At 37.4% G+C, this 15,835-nt stretch overlaps 2 protein-coding genes and 1 pseudogene across 2 annotated transcripts; all 3 read right to left on the reverse strand.

Moving 5' to 3' along the window:
- Positions 1–4,885: 4,885 nt before the first annotated feature.
- On the reverse strand, positions 4,886–7,331 carry LOC137188452 (duodenase-1-like). The gene is made up of 5 exons (XM_067598121.1): positions 7,158–7,331; positions 6,928–7,075; positions 6,665–6,797; positions 6,220–6,486; positions 4,886–6,114 (listed from the first exon to the last, which is right to left on the reverse strand). Exons 1-5 carry the CDS (start codon positions 7,216–7,218, stop codon positions 5,953–5,955), a joined length of 771 nt encoding a protein of 256 aa, XP_067454222.1. The 5' UTR covers positions 7,219–7,331; the 3' UTR covers positions 4,886–5,952.
- Positions 7,332–8,317: 986 nt separating this feature from the next.
- Positions 8,318–9,466, reverse strand: LOC137188531 (duodenase-1-like; annotated as a pseudogene).
- Positions 9,467–12,069: 2,603 nt separating this feature from the next.
- Positions 12,070–13,391, reverse strand: LOC137188453 (duodenase-1-like). The gene is made up of 5 exons (XM_067598122.1): positions 13,324–13,391; positions 13,101–13,245; positions 12,876–13,011; positions 12,358–12,615; positions 12,070–12,252 (listed from the first exon to the last, which is right to left on the reverse strand). Exons 1-5 carry the CDS (start codon positions 13,382–13,384, stop codon positions 12,088–12,090), a joined length of 765 nt encoding a protein of 254 aa, XP_067454223.1. The 5' UTR covers positions 13,385–13,391; the 3' UTR covers positions 12,070–12,087.
- Positions 13,392–15,835: the final 2,444 nt, after the last annotated feature.

The following is a 15,835-nucleotide window of genomic DNA, read 5'->3' on the forward strand; positions in this document are numbered from 1 at the left end:
AGGAAAAATAAGTCATTTCGATCCTCCAGTGAGTCAACCCTTGCAAAGCCCATAGGCCGGATGGGCTCAAGGGAAGGGTCTTGAAAGAATGTGGCATCCAACTGGGACCCATCTATTCCATTTGTTCCTCAGCATCAGTTTTGTCTCCCAGGCCTGGAAAATCGCAATCATTGCTCCAGTGCCTAAAACGGTGCACACAAAATTGCATAATGATTTTAGAACCATCGCCCTCACACCTCTATTAAGAAAATGCATGGAGAATCTAGTGAGCAAGAAACTCATATTGCAAACAGTTAAGCTCATGGACCCCATGAAATTTGCCTCTCAAGCCAGTCGAGGTGTGGAGGACACCACTCTTACTCTCCTGGACAAAGCACATGATCATCTAGACAAGGCCAACTCATATGTCCTTTTACTTAAAGATTTCTCCTCTGCTTTTAATACAATCCAACAGCAGCCTTGTCCGGTGGATCAAGGAGTTCCTGAGAGAGAGGCCCCAGCAAGTGTATATTAATAACACCTTCTCAGACTGCCTTGTCCTGAACACCAGCGTTCCACAAGGGTGCATTATATCTCCCCTCCTGTTCTCCATATATACAAATGAGGTAAAATACAGCAGCACTTTCTCTCACTCATGAAGTATGTTGATGACATGGCCCTGGTTGCCTGCCTGCAGGATGTCAACAGTCCTTCCTACTCTCAGCACATCGATCACCTTGCCACCTGGTTTGACAGCAGCTTCCTTAACTGTAATGTCAGTAAGACCAAAGAGCTGTTTCTGGGAGGGAGGATGGGAACAGGCAACATAGGGCCCATCTTCAAGCCTAACTTTTGATGATTTCTTATCAGTAAGTGGAAAATTCATGACCTTACATGAATGACATCATAAATATTTGTAACTGTAGACGTTAGCTTATTAGAAAGTTAGATCTGTTGACCTTCATAAAAGACCTACTTAGATTTACAACTGCATACTTCATGGCGTATTGGTAAATGAGAACCTAGTGGATATTTACAAATGACTTACTGATGTAACTTCAGATTTGATCCTAGAAAGTAAAATCGGTTATTTGAAAATTCTGTTAATCCTCCATTTGTAGACTAGAGAATAATAATCAGATTTGCCATTCTCACTAATTTGTCCTAGACATGTCAGAACATGAGGCAGAAATTTTTGCAGACCTGCATTAAGTTGGCAGTACCCTCAGGCTGACACCTGGGAGTGACAAGTAGTTTTTTTTTTTTTTTAATCTTGAACTCTATGACCACATCCTTTCTGCAATGGAAATTTTCAGCTTGTGATATCGATTGCTTATGGTATCTTTGCTTGTGGTTCTGGTGCCTCAGCAGCGTGACGCACATTATGTGATAAGTTTTAACACTTCAATCTTTCTCATGAATCTGCTCTTTCTCCTTCATTTCATTTGCCCTTTGAATTTCACACTTTATATAAATTGCACTTTAAATATCTATTTTGTTCCAGCCACCCAGCCACCAGCCAATCTCCACCATACAACCCCTCTACAGCCTGCCTGCCCCATGCCATTGCATGCAATTTCTAGTAGTCACCAAACTGGTTTTGGTTAAAAAGCCCACTCACATGTTTCTTTGAATTCTGTGACAAACTGAACCACAGAAACCAATTTCCTGCTTCAGATTTGAGTGTCAAAATGGTCTCACAGTCACAGTTATCAAACTAATGCACCAGTTATATCCTTTTGATCATTATGACAGCCAGCAGTTGAAGCACTGAGTCTGTTAGTGTTTTAATTGACCGGAGTAGAGCATGTGTTGAACTTGATTGCCATGAAATTTGGTGCAGGCATTCATGGTCCCCAGAGGGTAAATCCTAATAAATATGATGATTCCCTGATTTTTCCTCCAGTCCCAAAATGAGGTTGACATTTGTGGTTTTGAGTGAAATGTCTCAACAACTATTGGATGGATTGCCACCAAATTTAGGTGTTCATTCATGTCCCCATCTTAGGAAGATGCAAAATAAAAGACCCTTTTTATGGGAGATTTTTTGACTTGTCAAAGCAGGAAAAGCACAGGTGGAATGAATAATATGAATGGCTGCATAGCATTAAGGTGAGCCAGTTCCAGGTCTCTGATATTATGCATGATTTGATAGAGATGCGTATGATTTGATAGAGATGGCTCTCATGGACAATGGTGGATAGCTGTGTTTTCATATTAATCATTTAAGTGTATTGTTTGGCTGAATGGGACACAATGTAGCCATTGTTAATGTTGTTATTTATTTTCTGCCATAAAAAAGGTCTATTGTACTATATTGTATTGACCTTATGCGACCCACCCATTTTTTTTTTGTTCCATTTACGATTTGTGTCTTACCTTCTGGTTCAACATTTGAACATCAAAGTTGGGGACACATGTCGACATTTTTGAAGGAGTCATATGTCCCAACATTACCACATCCACCACTGATATCAGATTAAAAAGACAATCTTTGGCACAAAGTTACATTTGGCATTAACTAGTGTTCACCTAGCTTTCACTAGTTTTCACCTAGTTCAATTAGCTAACTTTGTGTTTCTGCAGCTGTTCCTATGATGAACATTTTCAAGAGCTTTGATGCTGCTTAAGTATCAGTATGATGATGCAGGTTTTTAAGTTTCTTGAGTTCTGAAGAACTGAATGAACCTTTTTTAAGAATCTTTTGGATACAAAATTAGTATGTGACTAAAATAAAAAGAGTTGGAGCAATTCCTTGTTGCTGAAATTGACAAGGTCAATACAGTACTAATCTATGGAAGATTTTAAATGCCTAAATGAAAACAAACCAAACCAAACAAACAATGAAATAAATGGATAATTTTATAAACTGGATAAGGCATTGTTCATGCCAAATGAAAATCAATCGACTGTCCAGACTTTTCTGTGGATGTCAGTTTTTGAGCCACAACGAAGGCCAAAATGTGGCGTGCAACAGACAAGGTAAGCCTTGTTTTTAGCTTAGCCGATTGCCAGAAATGCCTTTTGCTATGTCATAACACATATTGTAAAATGGTGAGGACTGCTGAAAAGAGTCTAAGCTTTACGATAGACTCATAAAGAATCTTATCAATATTTATTTGAATTCACAACAAGGTACTGAAATTTGGCACCGATTGATCTAATATGGCAACAAGGCATGATTGGTTGTCCCTAGCAGAAACAAGATTCCAAACTGAAGCAGTTGCTGATCACTTGCGGCCCCTGCTGGCCAGTTAAGAAGAATGAGGAGTCTGCAATGGCGGTATACAGAGCAGTCAATGGCGTTATAAAATAAGTATTTCAAAACTTATGAATCACCGCAATCACAAGAGGTCCTTGAGTGTAGATAAATGTGATACATACATACATAAATGTCATAACTGTATTATGAACATAGCAACCAAAATGTAATCACAGTTTGTTTGCACAAAGATCATATTTAGTAGTTTTGCGGGTGGCATCAATGAGACAAATGGTGTTTCCATAGCGCTTCAGGACATCTTGCTACCACTTCTCTTGGTGGACAAAAAGGAGAGTCTCCTCAGAAACCTCATTGTTGTCCACAACTTGTACATTGGATTCGTCATGGGCAGGAAAGGATGAAGGAGGCTGTTCTGTTACATCAGACTCATTCTGAGTGATGCCATTCTCGTTTGTCTCCATCTTAACAGGTACCATTGGACCATCTTGAACAGACATGTCTGCTGCTGATATTGTGGTAGGATTTTTACTCTGGTATGGTCAGGAAAAAGTACATGCTCCATCTGTCTTCACTCCTCCAGCTTTTGGCAAAGTTCTCTTGGTCCAGCATTGTGATTCTCAGTCTGATCTTTGCAATTTAGGGTAGTAGGCTCTGTCCAGTTCACTTGGGGCAGCAGTGTCAGTAATTCTCATCTTCACATTGTGTGATTTCCTGGCTGTCATGCCCTCCCCTAATCCACTGAGTTTGTTATTGTTAGATGGATTGTCTTTCCCATTCTAGAGACCCCTCCAAGTGAGTGCTTTATGTGTGCTTTGTTTAGTGGGAGTTCACTGTTGATTTCCTTTCTTCCTCTTAGGTCTTTCAGCAGTCTTCTCTGTCTTTTTTTTTGCTCCCTATGTGGGTTGTTCTTGCAGGATCTCGCATACTGAGGAAGCCTGCATATTTGTTTGATTGTGATCTTTGCTTCACAACCTTTCTTTCTTGTGTCCTGTATGTGAAATCTCTGTTTGCCATTTGTTGCTGTTGTTTGCCCAGATGGTGGTGCATAACCGTGGTTTATTGCCATTTGCCATTTATTTTCTAGTCCTTTTGGACCTTCTGGTCTCCCAGTTTGTGGTTACAACTCCATCACATCAAGTGAGCTTTAGTTGCATTGAAGAACACAGATGCAACATCAAGTCTCTTTGATGTGGAAATAATGCCCCCCAAGTATTTAGCATCAATGTTCTCACTGTAACAGTTATGAAACTAATGCTCTGGTTAAATTCCTATCGCTAATTCACTATTTATTTACACCTGACAGTCTTAATGTTAAAATCAATCAGAAATTCAAATTGTCTTTAAGTTAGGTGTCATAATTATCAATACACATGGTGAAATCTGCCAGATATTGGATAAGCATTCCTATGTTATATTATGTTTTGACCTGTCAGTAGACCCTGCATAATAAATCATAAATCTACTGAGTCCTATGACATACGACACCATTCTTTAACCCTGACCTAATTTAACCAAAGAAAATCAAAATGTTATTTACAACCAGAAATTATATTCTACATTAAACTTACCATGAGAACTGTTGTGAATGTCTTGTTGTGTATTCTAATTAAGACGTTACCAGAGGAAACAAAACACAATATTTGAAAAGAAGTTTTATTTTGCATTTCAGTTAAAGAGCAAACACTGACAATGCAATGCAGATATGACCATACCTCTCCAATACAATAAAAGTATGCTGAAGTAAAAGTTTGTGCAAGATCACTACAAATTGAACAATTCTTTTCCTTAATCCGGCAAAGGAATTTTGATATAATGTATAGCCATTGGTTGCATCTGAGTAGGTACAGTTAAAATTCCTGTTGAAAGACACAACACTAAATGCTATCCCATTGCACACCAGAGGACCACTTTCAGACCCTTGTTTGTGGCTACTACCCTACTACTGCTGAATTTAATTTAAGTGAAGTGAAGACTAAAGTGAAGCCAAAAGACACAACATCAATGTTCTTTGGTGTGGGTTTACTTCAACCCACAAGCACTTCTGTGAATTCTGTGACAAACTAGACAAACCACAAACACCACAGTTTCCAGCTTCAAGTTTGTCTAAAACATTCCCACAGTCTCAATTATGAAACTAATGCTCTATACTCTGAGCATCATTACCATCTGTTAATGTTTTAATTGACCTGATTCCAACATATCTGTAAGTGAAGTGTAGAAAATGTATCTTATTGGTTGGAGACACTGTAGACTTTATGCAAGTATAGCAATCTGTACATCAACAAATATATCACACATACACCAACTGAAATCATTTCTTGACATTTTGCACATCTGTCTAAACCAAGATAATAGACTTCTACTGCGAATGAAACTGAGGCTTATTTATTATTGGTATTATTTTTGTAATAGGATATTGCAAATATGGTCAGAGTATTCTGTTCATCAACTACAGATCAGCCACAGAAATTATAGAAGGAATTTATATATTGTTGAATTCAGATATTATATATTCTACATCAAACATACCCTGAAACATTTCATGAATATTTTTTGGAATTAATTTTTTCACTGAAATACCATCCGTGTCTTGTCTTGTCTTGTAACAACAGAAAACAAAATACAGCATTTGAAATTTGAAACTTAGTTGAATTTTGCATTTCAGATAAAGAGCAGACACTGACAGAGTGACTTAAACACAGCAATACCTGCACAAAACAAATGTGCTGATGCACATTGTTGCAGTACATTTAACACTTCTTTTTCTTGAGAATTTTTTTGATCCAGTGAAGGTTTTTTGATATGTCTGTATAGACGTTGGGTACATTTGGGTAGTCACAGTTTCGTTTCATGTTAAAAGACACAACACCCACTGCCATCCCACTACACACCAGAGGGCCACCAGAATCACCCTGTGAGGAAGAAGTATCATTATTTGTTTGGTCATTATTTGATTAAAGATGTTTGTACCATTTTAAAACTAGAAACCATTTTCCATAAAATGGCATAAAACTTACCTGACAGATTCCTTTGTCTGTGTCATATCCACCCGCACAAATAACATATTCAGGAAGCTTAACTTGAATTTGATCCCATTCCGTCTTGCAGACATTCAGGTTAATGATAGGCACATCCACGAATTGCAGCACATCAACACGTCCAAGTTCTTTTCCCATGCGACCCCATCCAGCCACACGACACTTTGCTTTATCTTTTATTTTCATCTCAGTCTTTGGAAGCTGAATTGGTTGTACTCTCTTGTCCAGTCGAGCTTTCCTAGACAGCTGGAGACACACAAAATCAGAAAATAAAAATCATAAAGACAAATTTTATAGCACATTATAAAATTAGTCTTTACTAGTTTTAATTTTCACATAAGTATGCTATAAAATATGTATTCATACAATTTTACGGTAAAAATGTATGATTTTGCCTGAGACAGTTAATTAAATTTCTACTTACTTTGAGGAGCATGATGTCATTTCCAGATCGGACATTCTGGTAAGATGGATGTTTGCATCTCGTTACATTGTATCTCATCATGTCATTAACCTTCTTGAGATTGTGGGTGCCAAGAACAACACTTGTAGGATTCCTAAATGAGTGATCATTGAAACATTGTCAGTAGCTTTTTCTTACACTGTACCAAAAAACAAACAAAATATCTAAAACTAAAATTTTGATTTGATTTTTAATTACATGATTTAAGGATTTCTTGAACTCACGAGTCATCGCAGTGCGCTGCAGTGACTACAAAATCCTCACTGATAAGGAATCCTCCACATACATGACCTCTGTTGTTCTGTACAGAGGCCATATACAGCATTAAGTTGTCCGGGACCTTTTTCCCATTTATGATTTCACTCCCCAGCGCTGAAAAGACAACAAGAAACAAAGGATGAGTTAATATCCCATTTGTACTCTGGAGAATAACAATTAGATTCAGCCATCTTACTGTTTCGTCCAAGACACGCCAGGAGAAGAAAAAGCAGAAATGTATGCAGACCATGCATCATACTGGCAGGAAAAACAACCTTTGGTGTTTGGAGTGTCAAGTAGACCCTTTTTATAAAGCAGTTTCCTTAGTAAGCGACCCTGTGGTTTGCGTCTATTTCACCTTCACATATTTAGTCGCATCCCCTTTGCAACAGTGCAATTTTAATTGACTTGTAGCGATGAGTGCATGAGTCATGATCATGCAGTATTGCCATTGTTACAGTTAACATAGTGCTTGTGGTTCTGCTGCCTCAACAGTGAAAAACATTTACATTATGTGATCAGTATGATGATGAGCTTAACTCACATTAATCTATTTATTCATTCACCATTTTTCCTTTTCTGCATCTACGACACGTTCAGTCTCTCTGTTTGGGCATTTTAAAACCTTCTTCTCTTACTGTTAGGATACTACTTAGCCACATTGAAATGAACGTTAGTTAGATGAATCTAAGTGCTTTTGTTATTTCTTTTTAGCTGTGACCTTTGGGCTGTTGTGGGCTTTTGTCACTGTGATGTTGCACCAAAGCCTTTGAAAACTAGATGCGTAATAGAAACCACAGTTTCAAGTTTCAGGTTTAGGTATTCTCACTGACACAATTATGAGCCCCATATTACAGTTAAAGACACTTAATCATTGGCTGACAGCCTGAAAGGAGCATCGTGACTCATCTGACCTTGTTTTACTTGACCACAATGGAACATGTCTGTAAGTGACGTGCATTTTAAAGTAATACATGGGGTATGAATATGTGAAGAGGAAGCCCCACTCAGTGAAATGTACTTTTGAATTGGACATTTCTATGTAGAGTAATAATTCCCTCATAGCAAGAAAATGAAGGTGTCATAGCTTTGAAGCATGCAGAGAGGAGCAAATAGATCCACAAAAGCTTTTCCAGTAGTTTAGAAATTGCAACAATCCAGCATCAATAGGCTGAATTACTCGGTATCAGCAGTATAGCATAATGTTAGCATAATGATGATAGCATAATGTTATTGCAAAGTACACACACCACACACACCACAGCTTGCTTCCTCAAAGGGCTTGCTTATGTGATGTGATTGCATAAGGAAATTGCACAAATGTTCCACAGACTTTTACAAAGCGATGCAGATAGTTCAGGGCAGTGCGCTTGGTCTGGTAGTTTTGGGTATTGTTGGTGATATTTTGTACTTCGACCTTAAGCAAACCACAAAATGCATGAAATTGTCTGTAAAGACGTTGGGTACATCTGGGTAGTCACAGTTCCCACCGTTGTTGAAAGACACAACACCAACTGCCATCCCATTGCACACCAGAGGACCACCAGAATCACCCTGTTGGGAAGAAGTATCATAATTTGTTTGCTCATCATTTAATTAAAGATGTTTGTACCGTTTTAAGACTAGAAACCAGTTGCCATTTTCTTTTAGAGGACAGAAAACATACCTGGCAGAATCCTTTGTCTGTGCCATATCCACCTGCACAGATAATATTGTGAGGAAACTTGACACCGGGAAGCCATTTGTCCTTACAGACTTTCAGTTTAATGATCGACACATTCACCTCTCTCAGCTCATGAACAATTTGACCACCAGTCCTTGTGAAACCCCATCCTGCTACACTGCACTTTTTGATTCCTTTTTAGGTTCATATGATGACTTGGAAGCTTTATGGGCTTAATTGGTTTTTTGCCCAGGTGAGCTTTCCTAGACAGCTGCACACACATGAAATAAGAAAGTGAAGGAGAAACACTGACAGCATTTTATTTTATAACATTGCATTTTCCTCCATCAGACTTCAAGTTATCAAATAATTATAATATATAACTGTATAATATTACATACAGTATATCCCATGGAAATAACACTTTATTTTATTTATTGAACCTCATGGATTTTTACATATGTTGAATGTAAAGAATTTGACTGTAAATGTGCATGATATTACCTGAGACTATTTGGTTGAGTGAATACTTACTTTGAGGAGCATGATGTCATTCCCAGATAGGATATCCACATAATCTGGATGCTTGTATTTTGTTACATTGTATCTCATTGTGTCATTAACAACCTTCCTGAGATTGTTGGTGCCAAGAACAACACTCATAGGATGCCTGCATGAATAATGATTGAGAGATTGACAGAATAGTCAGTTTTCTTTAAATTATATTTAATCAAAGATTGCTTGAAGAGTAAAGGTCACTCACGGGCTATTGTACTCTTACCATTTTGTCTGAGACATGTCAGAACATGGAAAAGCAGAAACTTGTGCAGACCATGCATCATGTCGGCAGGAAACTCAACCTGTCATCTGGGGGGTTTCAAGAAGACTTTTTTTATATAGCAATTTGCTGTGTGGGCAGTTCTATGGTTTTCATATTTATACTTCACCTTTACTTCTTTAGCCACATCCTCCCTCTGTCAGTGCAACTTGAACTGTCCTGTATCGCCGAGTAGAGATTCAGTACTGCCATTGTTACAGGCAATAGCAACTGCTTGGGAGTTTAGCACAATCAGTCACATTAATCCAGTCTCCCTCTACTATTATAATCTGTCTAGCATACTCACATACGCTCTAGTCTCACAGGGTACCTTAGGGTGCATAACATTCCTGTTACGTTTAGTTTTCTGAAAGCTTGAATTTGTCATGTAAGAAGTAGCCTTCATCAGAGCCAGAGTCGGACTAAAGAGTTTTATAGTTTCTGACTTTCACAAGAAACTACTAGTATCTTAATTTTGTGAATAGCACGTAGCCACATCAAATGATCTTTAGTTGGTTAAGCTTTATACGCGACAATCACAACAATGTTCTTTGCTGTTGATCTACATGAAAGCCACAGTTTTCAGTTGTAGGTGTGAGTATCAATGTTCTCGGTTATGAAACCAGTCTGATAGAGGTTTAATGAATGTTTCCTGTGATAAAGAACCTTTGCGTTTGTGTCCTTGTTTCACAAGGAATATCATTTTATGCATTTATGCAAACATACCCATCTGCCCAAAAACACATATTGTACTTTACATGCACCTAAGCTCACAGATACACAAACCCTGGCAGTTGTGTCAGTACTGTGTGGCACACAAAAGCACACACATGCACTTTTGCCTCATAGTGTGTCTTAAACAATATATAAAGTCCCTTCCTGTTATGTATTATTAGGTTTTTTATCTTAAACACAAACTTTGTTCACTGGAAAACTCGACTTTTGTTGAAATGAAACCATAAGCACTTGTTGGATTTGTGTTGGACTCAGTGCAGCCTTTCAGGCGCAGGCTCTGATGTCAGAATCTGTGCATCTCATGTAGTGATAGAAAAATCAGAAAAGAAAGCAGGGTCTGTATGGATTGAGGCTTTCCAGTGCTTTCTGTCTCCTTCTAGTCTGTGTCACCAGATTCATCAAAAAATGTTGCAGTGCCTCCATCACGTAAAAAAATAACTACAGTGTACTTCCTTAAACTTACTCTGATAGGTTTTATGAATGTTTTCCTTGATAAAGAATCTTTGCATTTATGTCTACTCAGGAAAGATGTCACAATTTGAATTGAGATTTTATTTTGCATTTAGGTTAAGGAGCAAAAACTGACTAAGTGAGTTAGAAAAAGCAATACATCCACAATACAATCAAATTTAATACATCCACAAACATAATTTGTAATTATTATACAATTTAGTTAGGAAAATTGCATAAATGTTCCACAGACTTTTACAAAGCGAGGCAGATAGTTCAGGGCAGTGTGCTTGGTCTGGTAGTTTTGGGTTTTGTTGGTGATATTTTGTACTTCAACCTTAAGCAAACCACAAAATGCATGAAATTAAGTTTAACAGGACAAATTGTTTTTGTAGCTTCTTTTTTGTCTCATTTTGAAGCCAGGAAGTTAGGCTGACAGTAACCACACAGTAACGGTCTTTCTCTCAGTGACAGATATAGCAGATTACATATCACACAAGCACATTTGTACAACCTATTTTTTGCACTTTATTTACTGACATATTGCTTGTGTCATAGTCTTTAAAAAAAAGTCAAACAAAATAGTGATCCAGTCTTTGTCATGCATTTCATACAGACTTATCTTGCACAAATCTATTCTCCTTTCTGCACTTTTCATTCAATTTACCTTTCCTTTTCATTTTGCATTTTATTCTCTTGATTCAGTTCATGTTGGACCCTTTTGGTTTACCTTCTCTCACAGGTTTGTGGATACTTCATAACCACATCAGATGATCTTTAGTTGGTTAAACTGTTTACACGATGAACACAGATACAGCAATGTTCTTTGGTGTGGATCTACGTGACACAACCGACAAAAACACTGTGTGAAAAATAAACCACAGGAACCACAGTTTCCAGCTGCAGATGTGAGCATCGATGTTCTCACAGTCAGCGTGATGAAGCTGAAAATGATGTATTTAGATTTAAACTGTTGATCATTACTTCACAGCTAGCAGTCTAAAGGAGCATTGTTATATGAGTTTTAATTCAGAATTTCAGGAAATCTTAAAGTGTCATAAAAATATATCTTTTTGAATTTTGATTCTGTTAGTTTTATGCAAACATTCTGTATAAAAACACTTGTCAGATTTGTGTTGGACTCAGTTTTAGGCGCAGGCTGTGAGGTCTGAATCTGTGAACTTCATGCAGCAATGGAAAAGTCAGAACAGAAAGCGAGAAAGAGATTCATTAGAAAAAGCTGCAGTGTGTTCATCCTGTTCAAAAAAACTTATACTGATAGGTTTTGTGAATGTTTTCTTGGATAAAGAACCTTTGCAGTTGTGTCTACTAATGAAAGAAGTCACAATTTGAATTGAGATTTTATTTTGCATTTAGATCAAAAAGCAAAATTGACAAAGTGAGTTAGCAGCCACAATACAATCAAATTTAATACATCCACAATTCAAAAGATTGTTACATTCAAGAATTCTTTTTCTTGAGAAACACATTGATCCAGGGAATAAATTTTGATATGTCTGTATAGATGTTTGGTACATCTGGGTATTTACAGTTATAGTTAGAGTTGAAAGAAACAACACCAACTGCAAACTCTCTTTTGCACACCAGAGGGCCACCAGAATCACCCTGCAAAGAGGAAATATATTAATATGTATATTCATTTGAAGATGTTTATACCATTTTTAAACCAGAAGCCAGTTGAGATTTTGTATGAACACACAGAAAACATACCTGACAAAATCCTTTCTTTGTCCCATATCCACCTGCACAGATGACCTCAGCAGGAAGCTTAGGCAACCTCTTCCGACACACTTCCTGTTTAATGATAGGAACATCCACCACTTGCAGCTCATCAACAATTTGACCACCAGTCCTTGTGAAACCCCATCCTGCTACACTGCACTTTTTGATTCCTTTTAGGTTCATATGATGACTTGGAAGTTTTATGGGCTTAATTGGTTTTTTGCCCAGGTGAGCTTTCCTAGACAGCTGCACACACATGAAATAAGAAAGTGAAGGAGAAACACTGACAGCATTTTATTTTATAACATTGCATTTTCCTCCATCAGACTTCAAGTTATCAAATAATTATAATATATAACTGTGTAATATTACATACAGTATATCCCATGTAAATACTTTATTTTATTTATTGAACCTCATGGATTTTTACATATGTTGAATGTAAAGAATTTGACTGTAAATGTGCATGATATTACTTGAGACTATTTGGTTGAGTGAATACTTACTTTGAGGAGCATGATGTCATTCCCAGATAGGATATCCACATAATCTGGATGCTTGTATTTTGTTACATTGTATCTCATTGTGTCATCAACAACCTTCCTGAGATTGTTGGTGCCGAGAACAACACTCATAGGATGCCTGCATGAATAATGATTGAGAGATTGACAGAATAGTCAGTTTTCTTTAAATCACATTTAATCGAAGATTGAAGAGTAAAGGTCACTCACGGGCTATCACAGTGTGCTGCAGTGACTACAAAGTCTTCACTGATGAGGAATCCTCCACACATATGACTTCTGTTAACTTGCACTGAGGCCATATACAGCAGTGACTTCTTGGCCTTTTTCCCATTTATGATTTCACTGCCAAGTCCTGAAATAATAAGAAAATGAAAATGACTCAATGTCCATTTGAAGACTACAGAATAATAATCAGACTTGATAATCTTACCATTTTGTCTGAGACATGTCAGAACATGGAAAAGCAGAAACTTGTGCAGACCATGCATCATGTCGGCAGGAAACTCAACCTGTCATCTGGGGGGTTTCAAGTAGACTTTTTTTTATATAGCAATTTGCTGTGTGGGCAGTTCTATGGTTTTCATATTTATACTTCACCTTTACTTCTTTAGCCACATCCTCCCTCTGTCAGTGCAACTTGAACTGTCCTGTATCGCTGAGTAGAGATTCAGTACTGCCATTGTTACAGGCAATAGCAACTGCTTGGGAGTTTAGCACAATCAGTCACATTAATCCATTCTCCCTCTACTATTATAATCTGTCTAGCATATTCACATATGCTCTAGCCTCACAGGGTACCTTAGGGTGCATAACATTCCTGTAACGTTTAGTTTTCTGAAAGCTTGAATTTGTCATGTAAGAAGTAGCCTTCATCAGAGCCAGAGTCGGACTAAAGAGTTTTATAGTTTCTGACTTTCACAAGAAACTACTAGTATCTTAATTTTGTGAATAGCACGTAGCCACATCAAATGATCTTTAGTTGGTTAAGCTTTATACGCAACAATCACAACAATGTTCTTTGCTGTTGATCTACATGAAAGCCACAGTTTTCAGTTGTAGGTGTGAGTATCAATGTTCTCGGTTATGAAACCAGTCTGATAGAGGTTTAATGAATGTTTCCTGTGATAAAGAACCTTTGCATTTGTGTCTACCAATGTAAGATGTCACAATTTGAATTGAGGTTTTATATTTTTCGTTTAGTTTAAGGAGCAAAAACAGAGAAAGTGAGTTAGACAAAGCAATACATTCACAATACAATCAAAACTAATACATCAACAAACATAATTTGTAAGATTGTTAAATTCAGCCATTCTTTTTATTGAAGGAAAACAGGATTCATTTTTCTACAGGAAACATTTTTTATTTCCTGTAGAAAAATGAAGGAAACAAACTTGAAGGAAACAAACTTTATTCACTGGAAAACTTGACTTTTGTTGAAATGTCGTGGTAGATTAATTGAATTCATCAGCCACATTTATTCAGTGTCTGCTGCAACATACAATTCTGACTACATTATGTATTTTTAGAATGAAATTTCCTCTGTGTTTCCCTGGACAGTGTTTCTGCTGAGTGCTGAGCTGGCAGGATAGTAATGTAAAGAGGGAATTTTGCACCAAAACACTAATTTGAAGATACCCTTCACTTGACCTGATTAAATCATACTGCTGAAGCCTCATAAAAGTTTTGGCAACATTTGAATACCACCTAATAGCTCAGCTCCTTTGTTACTTTGGCTAGTACCTCATGATATCCAGCAGAGTGGGACAGAGTTCAACACAAGTGTTTTAATGTTGCTCTGATTTTTGACCATTAGAGGGTGCAGCTTGTCCATAAATGCAAATCTAATGTAAAGTCAGGAATTGAGCTGTAATGAATATTCCTAACAGCAGTTGTCTGTCTTCTGCAGTACGCTACATTAAAACCTTCAATTTAAGCAAAACAATAAGCGTGTCGTCCTGCTAATACAAGGGGATATGTCTTACAGTTTGTGATGTTGAGGTTAAACCTTTAATAACTGGGAAAAGATGAATACTGTACGTGAATATGCTACTATAGCATAAAGTATGAGCTAAGGGTGCTCAGAAGTTACCTATATAAATACACACATGGGGTTGTTACACACAAGATTTTTTTTAACGCACTTTCACCATCACGTGTTTCAGTAGTGGAGTATTATTGTGTTGTGATCCATGAATGACCTTCATATAATGTACTAAAGTGTCGAGCCAGGAGAGATTTGTTATTGGCCCTTTTGGCCAGCAGAGCAAACTCAAAGCTTGTCTAGACTCAACAGTCTCACTTTAATGCTTTTGGTCTATGTGTCACTGTTACTGTTTCACAATCTGTCTACATATACATTAATGGTACAGAATAAAATAAACATTATGTAGGGGTTGTTTTTTATTTCATAGTTGCCATGATTTGAGTGGAGTTTGTTCCACTACAAACTCAGTTGGAGTGGATGAAGCATCCATTTAGTTCTCTTCTCTACTACGACATGATGACAGACTTTGACTGGGGAAACTGACACATGCTCGTCATGCTTGATGATGCTGATGCTTGTATGCTGATACAACCCACAGGTTTTAATCCAATAAAAACCTTCTCACCTGCTTTATTTCAAACCTCCTTACAGGAGAAAGAAAACAGATTTTGACATTGTACATGAAAAAAAAAAAGCTTTTTAGGAAGAACATCCACCTGTTAATCTTTGTACTGAAAGAAACTGCAGTGCTGAAGAAATTTCACCATGCATGCAGTGACAAAACACAGAGTGTCTGGCTTCACTGGCATGAAGAATTACTTCACACACAGCAGGGCTTGAGGGGCAGGGTGGATAGGCTTTGCTCAAACTTTGCATGAAGCGGCACTGACTTTGGTCTTTTCCAGTCACTAACAGCCAAAGACAACCTCATGATGTTGACTGGGATGTTGGCCAACAT

Source organism: Thunnus thynnus, chromosome 8 (assembly GCF_963924715.1).
Source record: "Thunnus thynnus chromosome 8, fThuThy2.1, whole genome shotgun sequence".
Taxonomy (NCBI): Eukaryota; Metazoa; Chordata; class Actinopteri; order Scombriformes; family Scombridae; genus Thunnus; species Thunnus thynnus.

Excerpts from the sequence above, each read along its gene's own strand:
- LOC137188452 (XM_067598121.1), bottom strand. The coding sequence starts at position 7,218 with ATGATGCATGGTCTGCATACATTTCTGCTTTTTCTTCTCCTGGCGTGT. Across the intron at positions 7,076-7,157 it reads GGCGTGTCTTGGACGAAACA|CGCTGGGGAGTGAAATCATA; the intron begins GTAAGATGGCTG and ends TTGTCTTTTCAG. Across the intron at positions 6,798-6,927 it reads GCAGCGCACTGCGATGACTC|GAATCCTACAAGTGTTGTTC; the intron begins GTGAGTTCAAGA and ends TCACTCATTTAG.
- LOC137188453 (XM_067598122.1), bottom strand. The coding sequence starts at position 13,384 with ATGATGCATGGTCTGCACAAGTTTCTGCTTTTCCATGTTCTGACATGT. Across the intron at positions 13,012-13,100 it reads GCAGCACACTGTGATAGCCC|GCATCCTATGAGTGTTGTTC; the intron begins GTGAGTGACCTT and ends TTATTCATGCAG. Across the intron at positions 12,253-12,357 it reads CAAAGAAAGGATTTTGTCAG|GGTGATTCTGGTGGCCCTCT; the intron begins GTATGTTTTCTG and ends TCCTCTTTGCAG.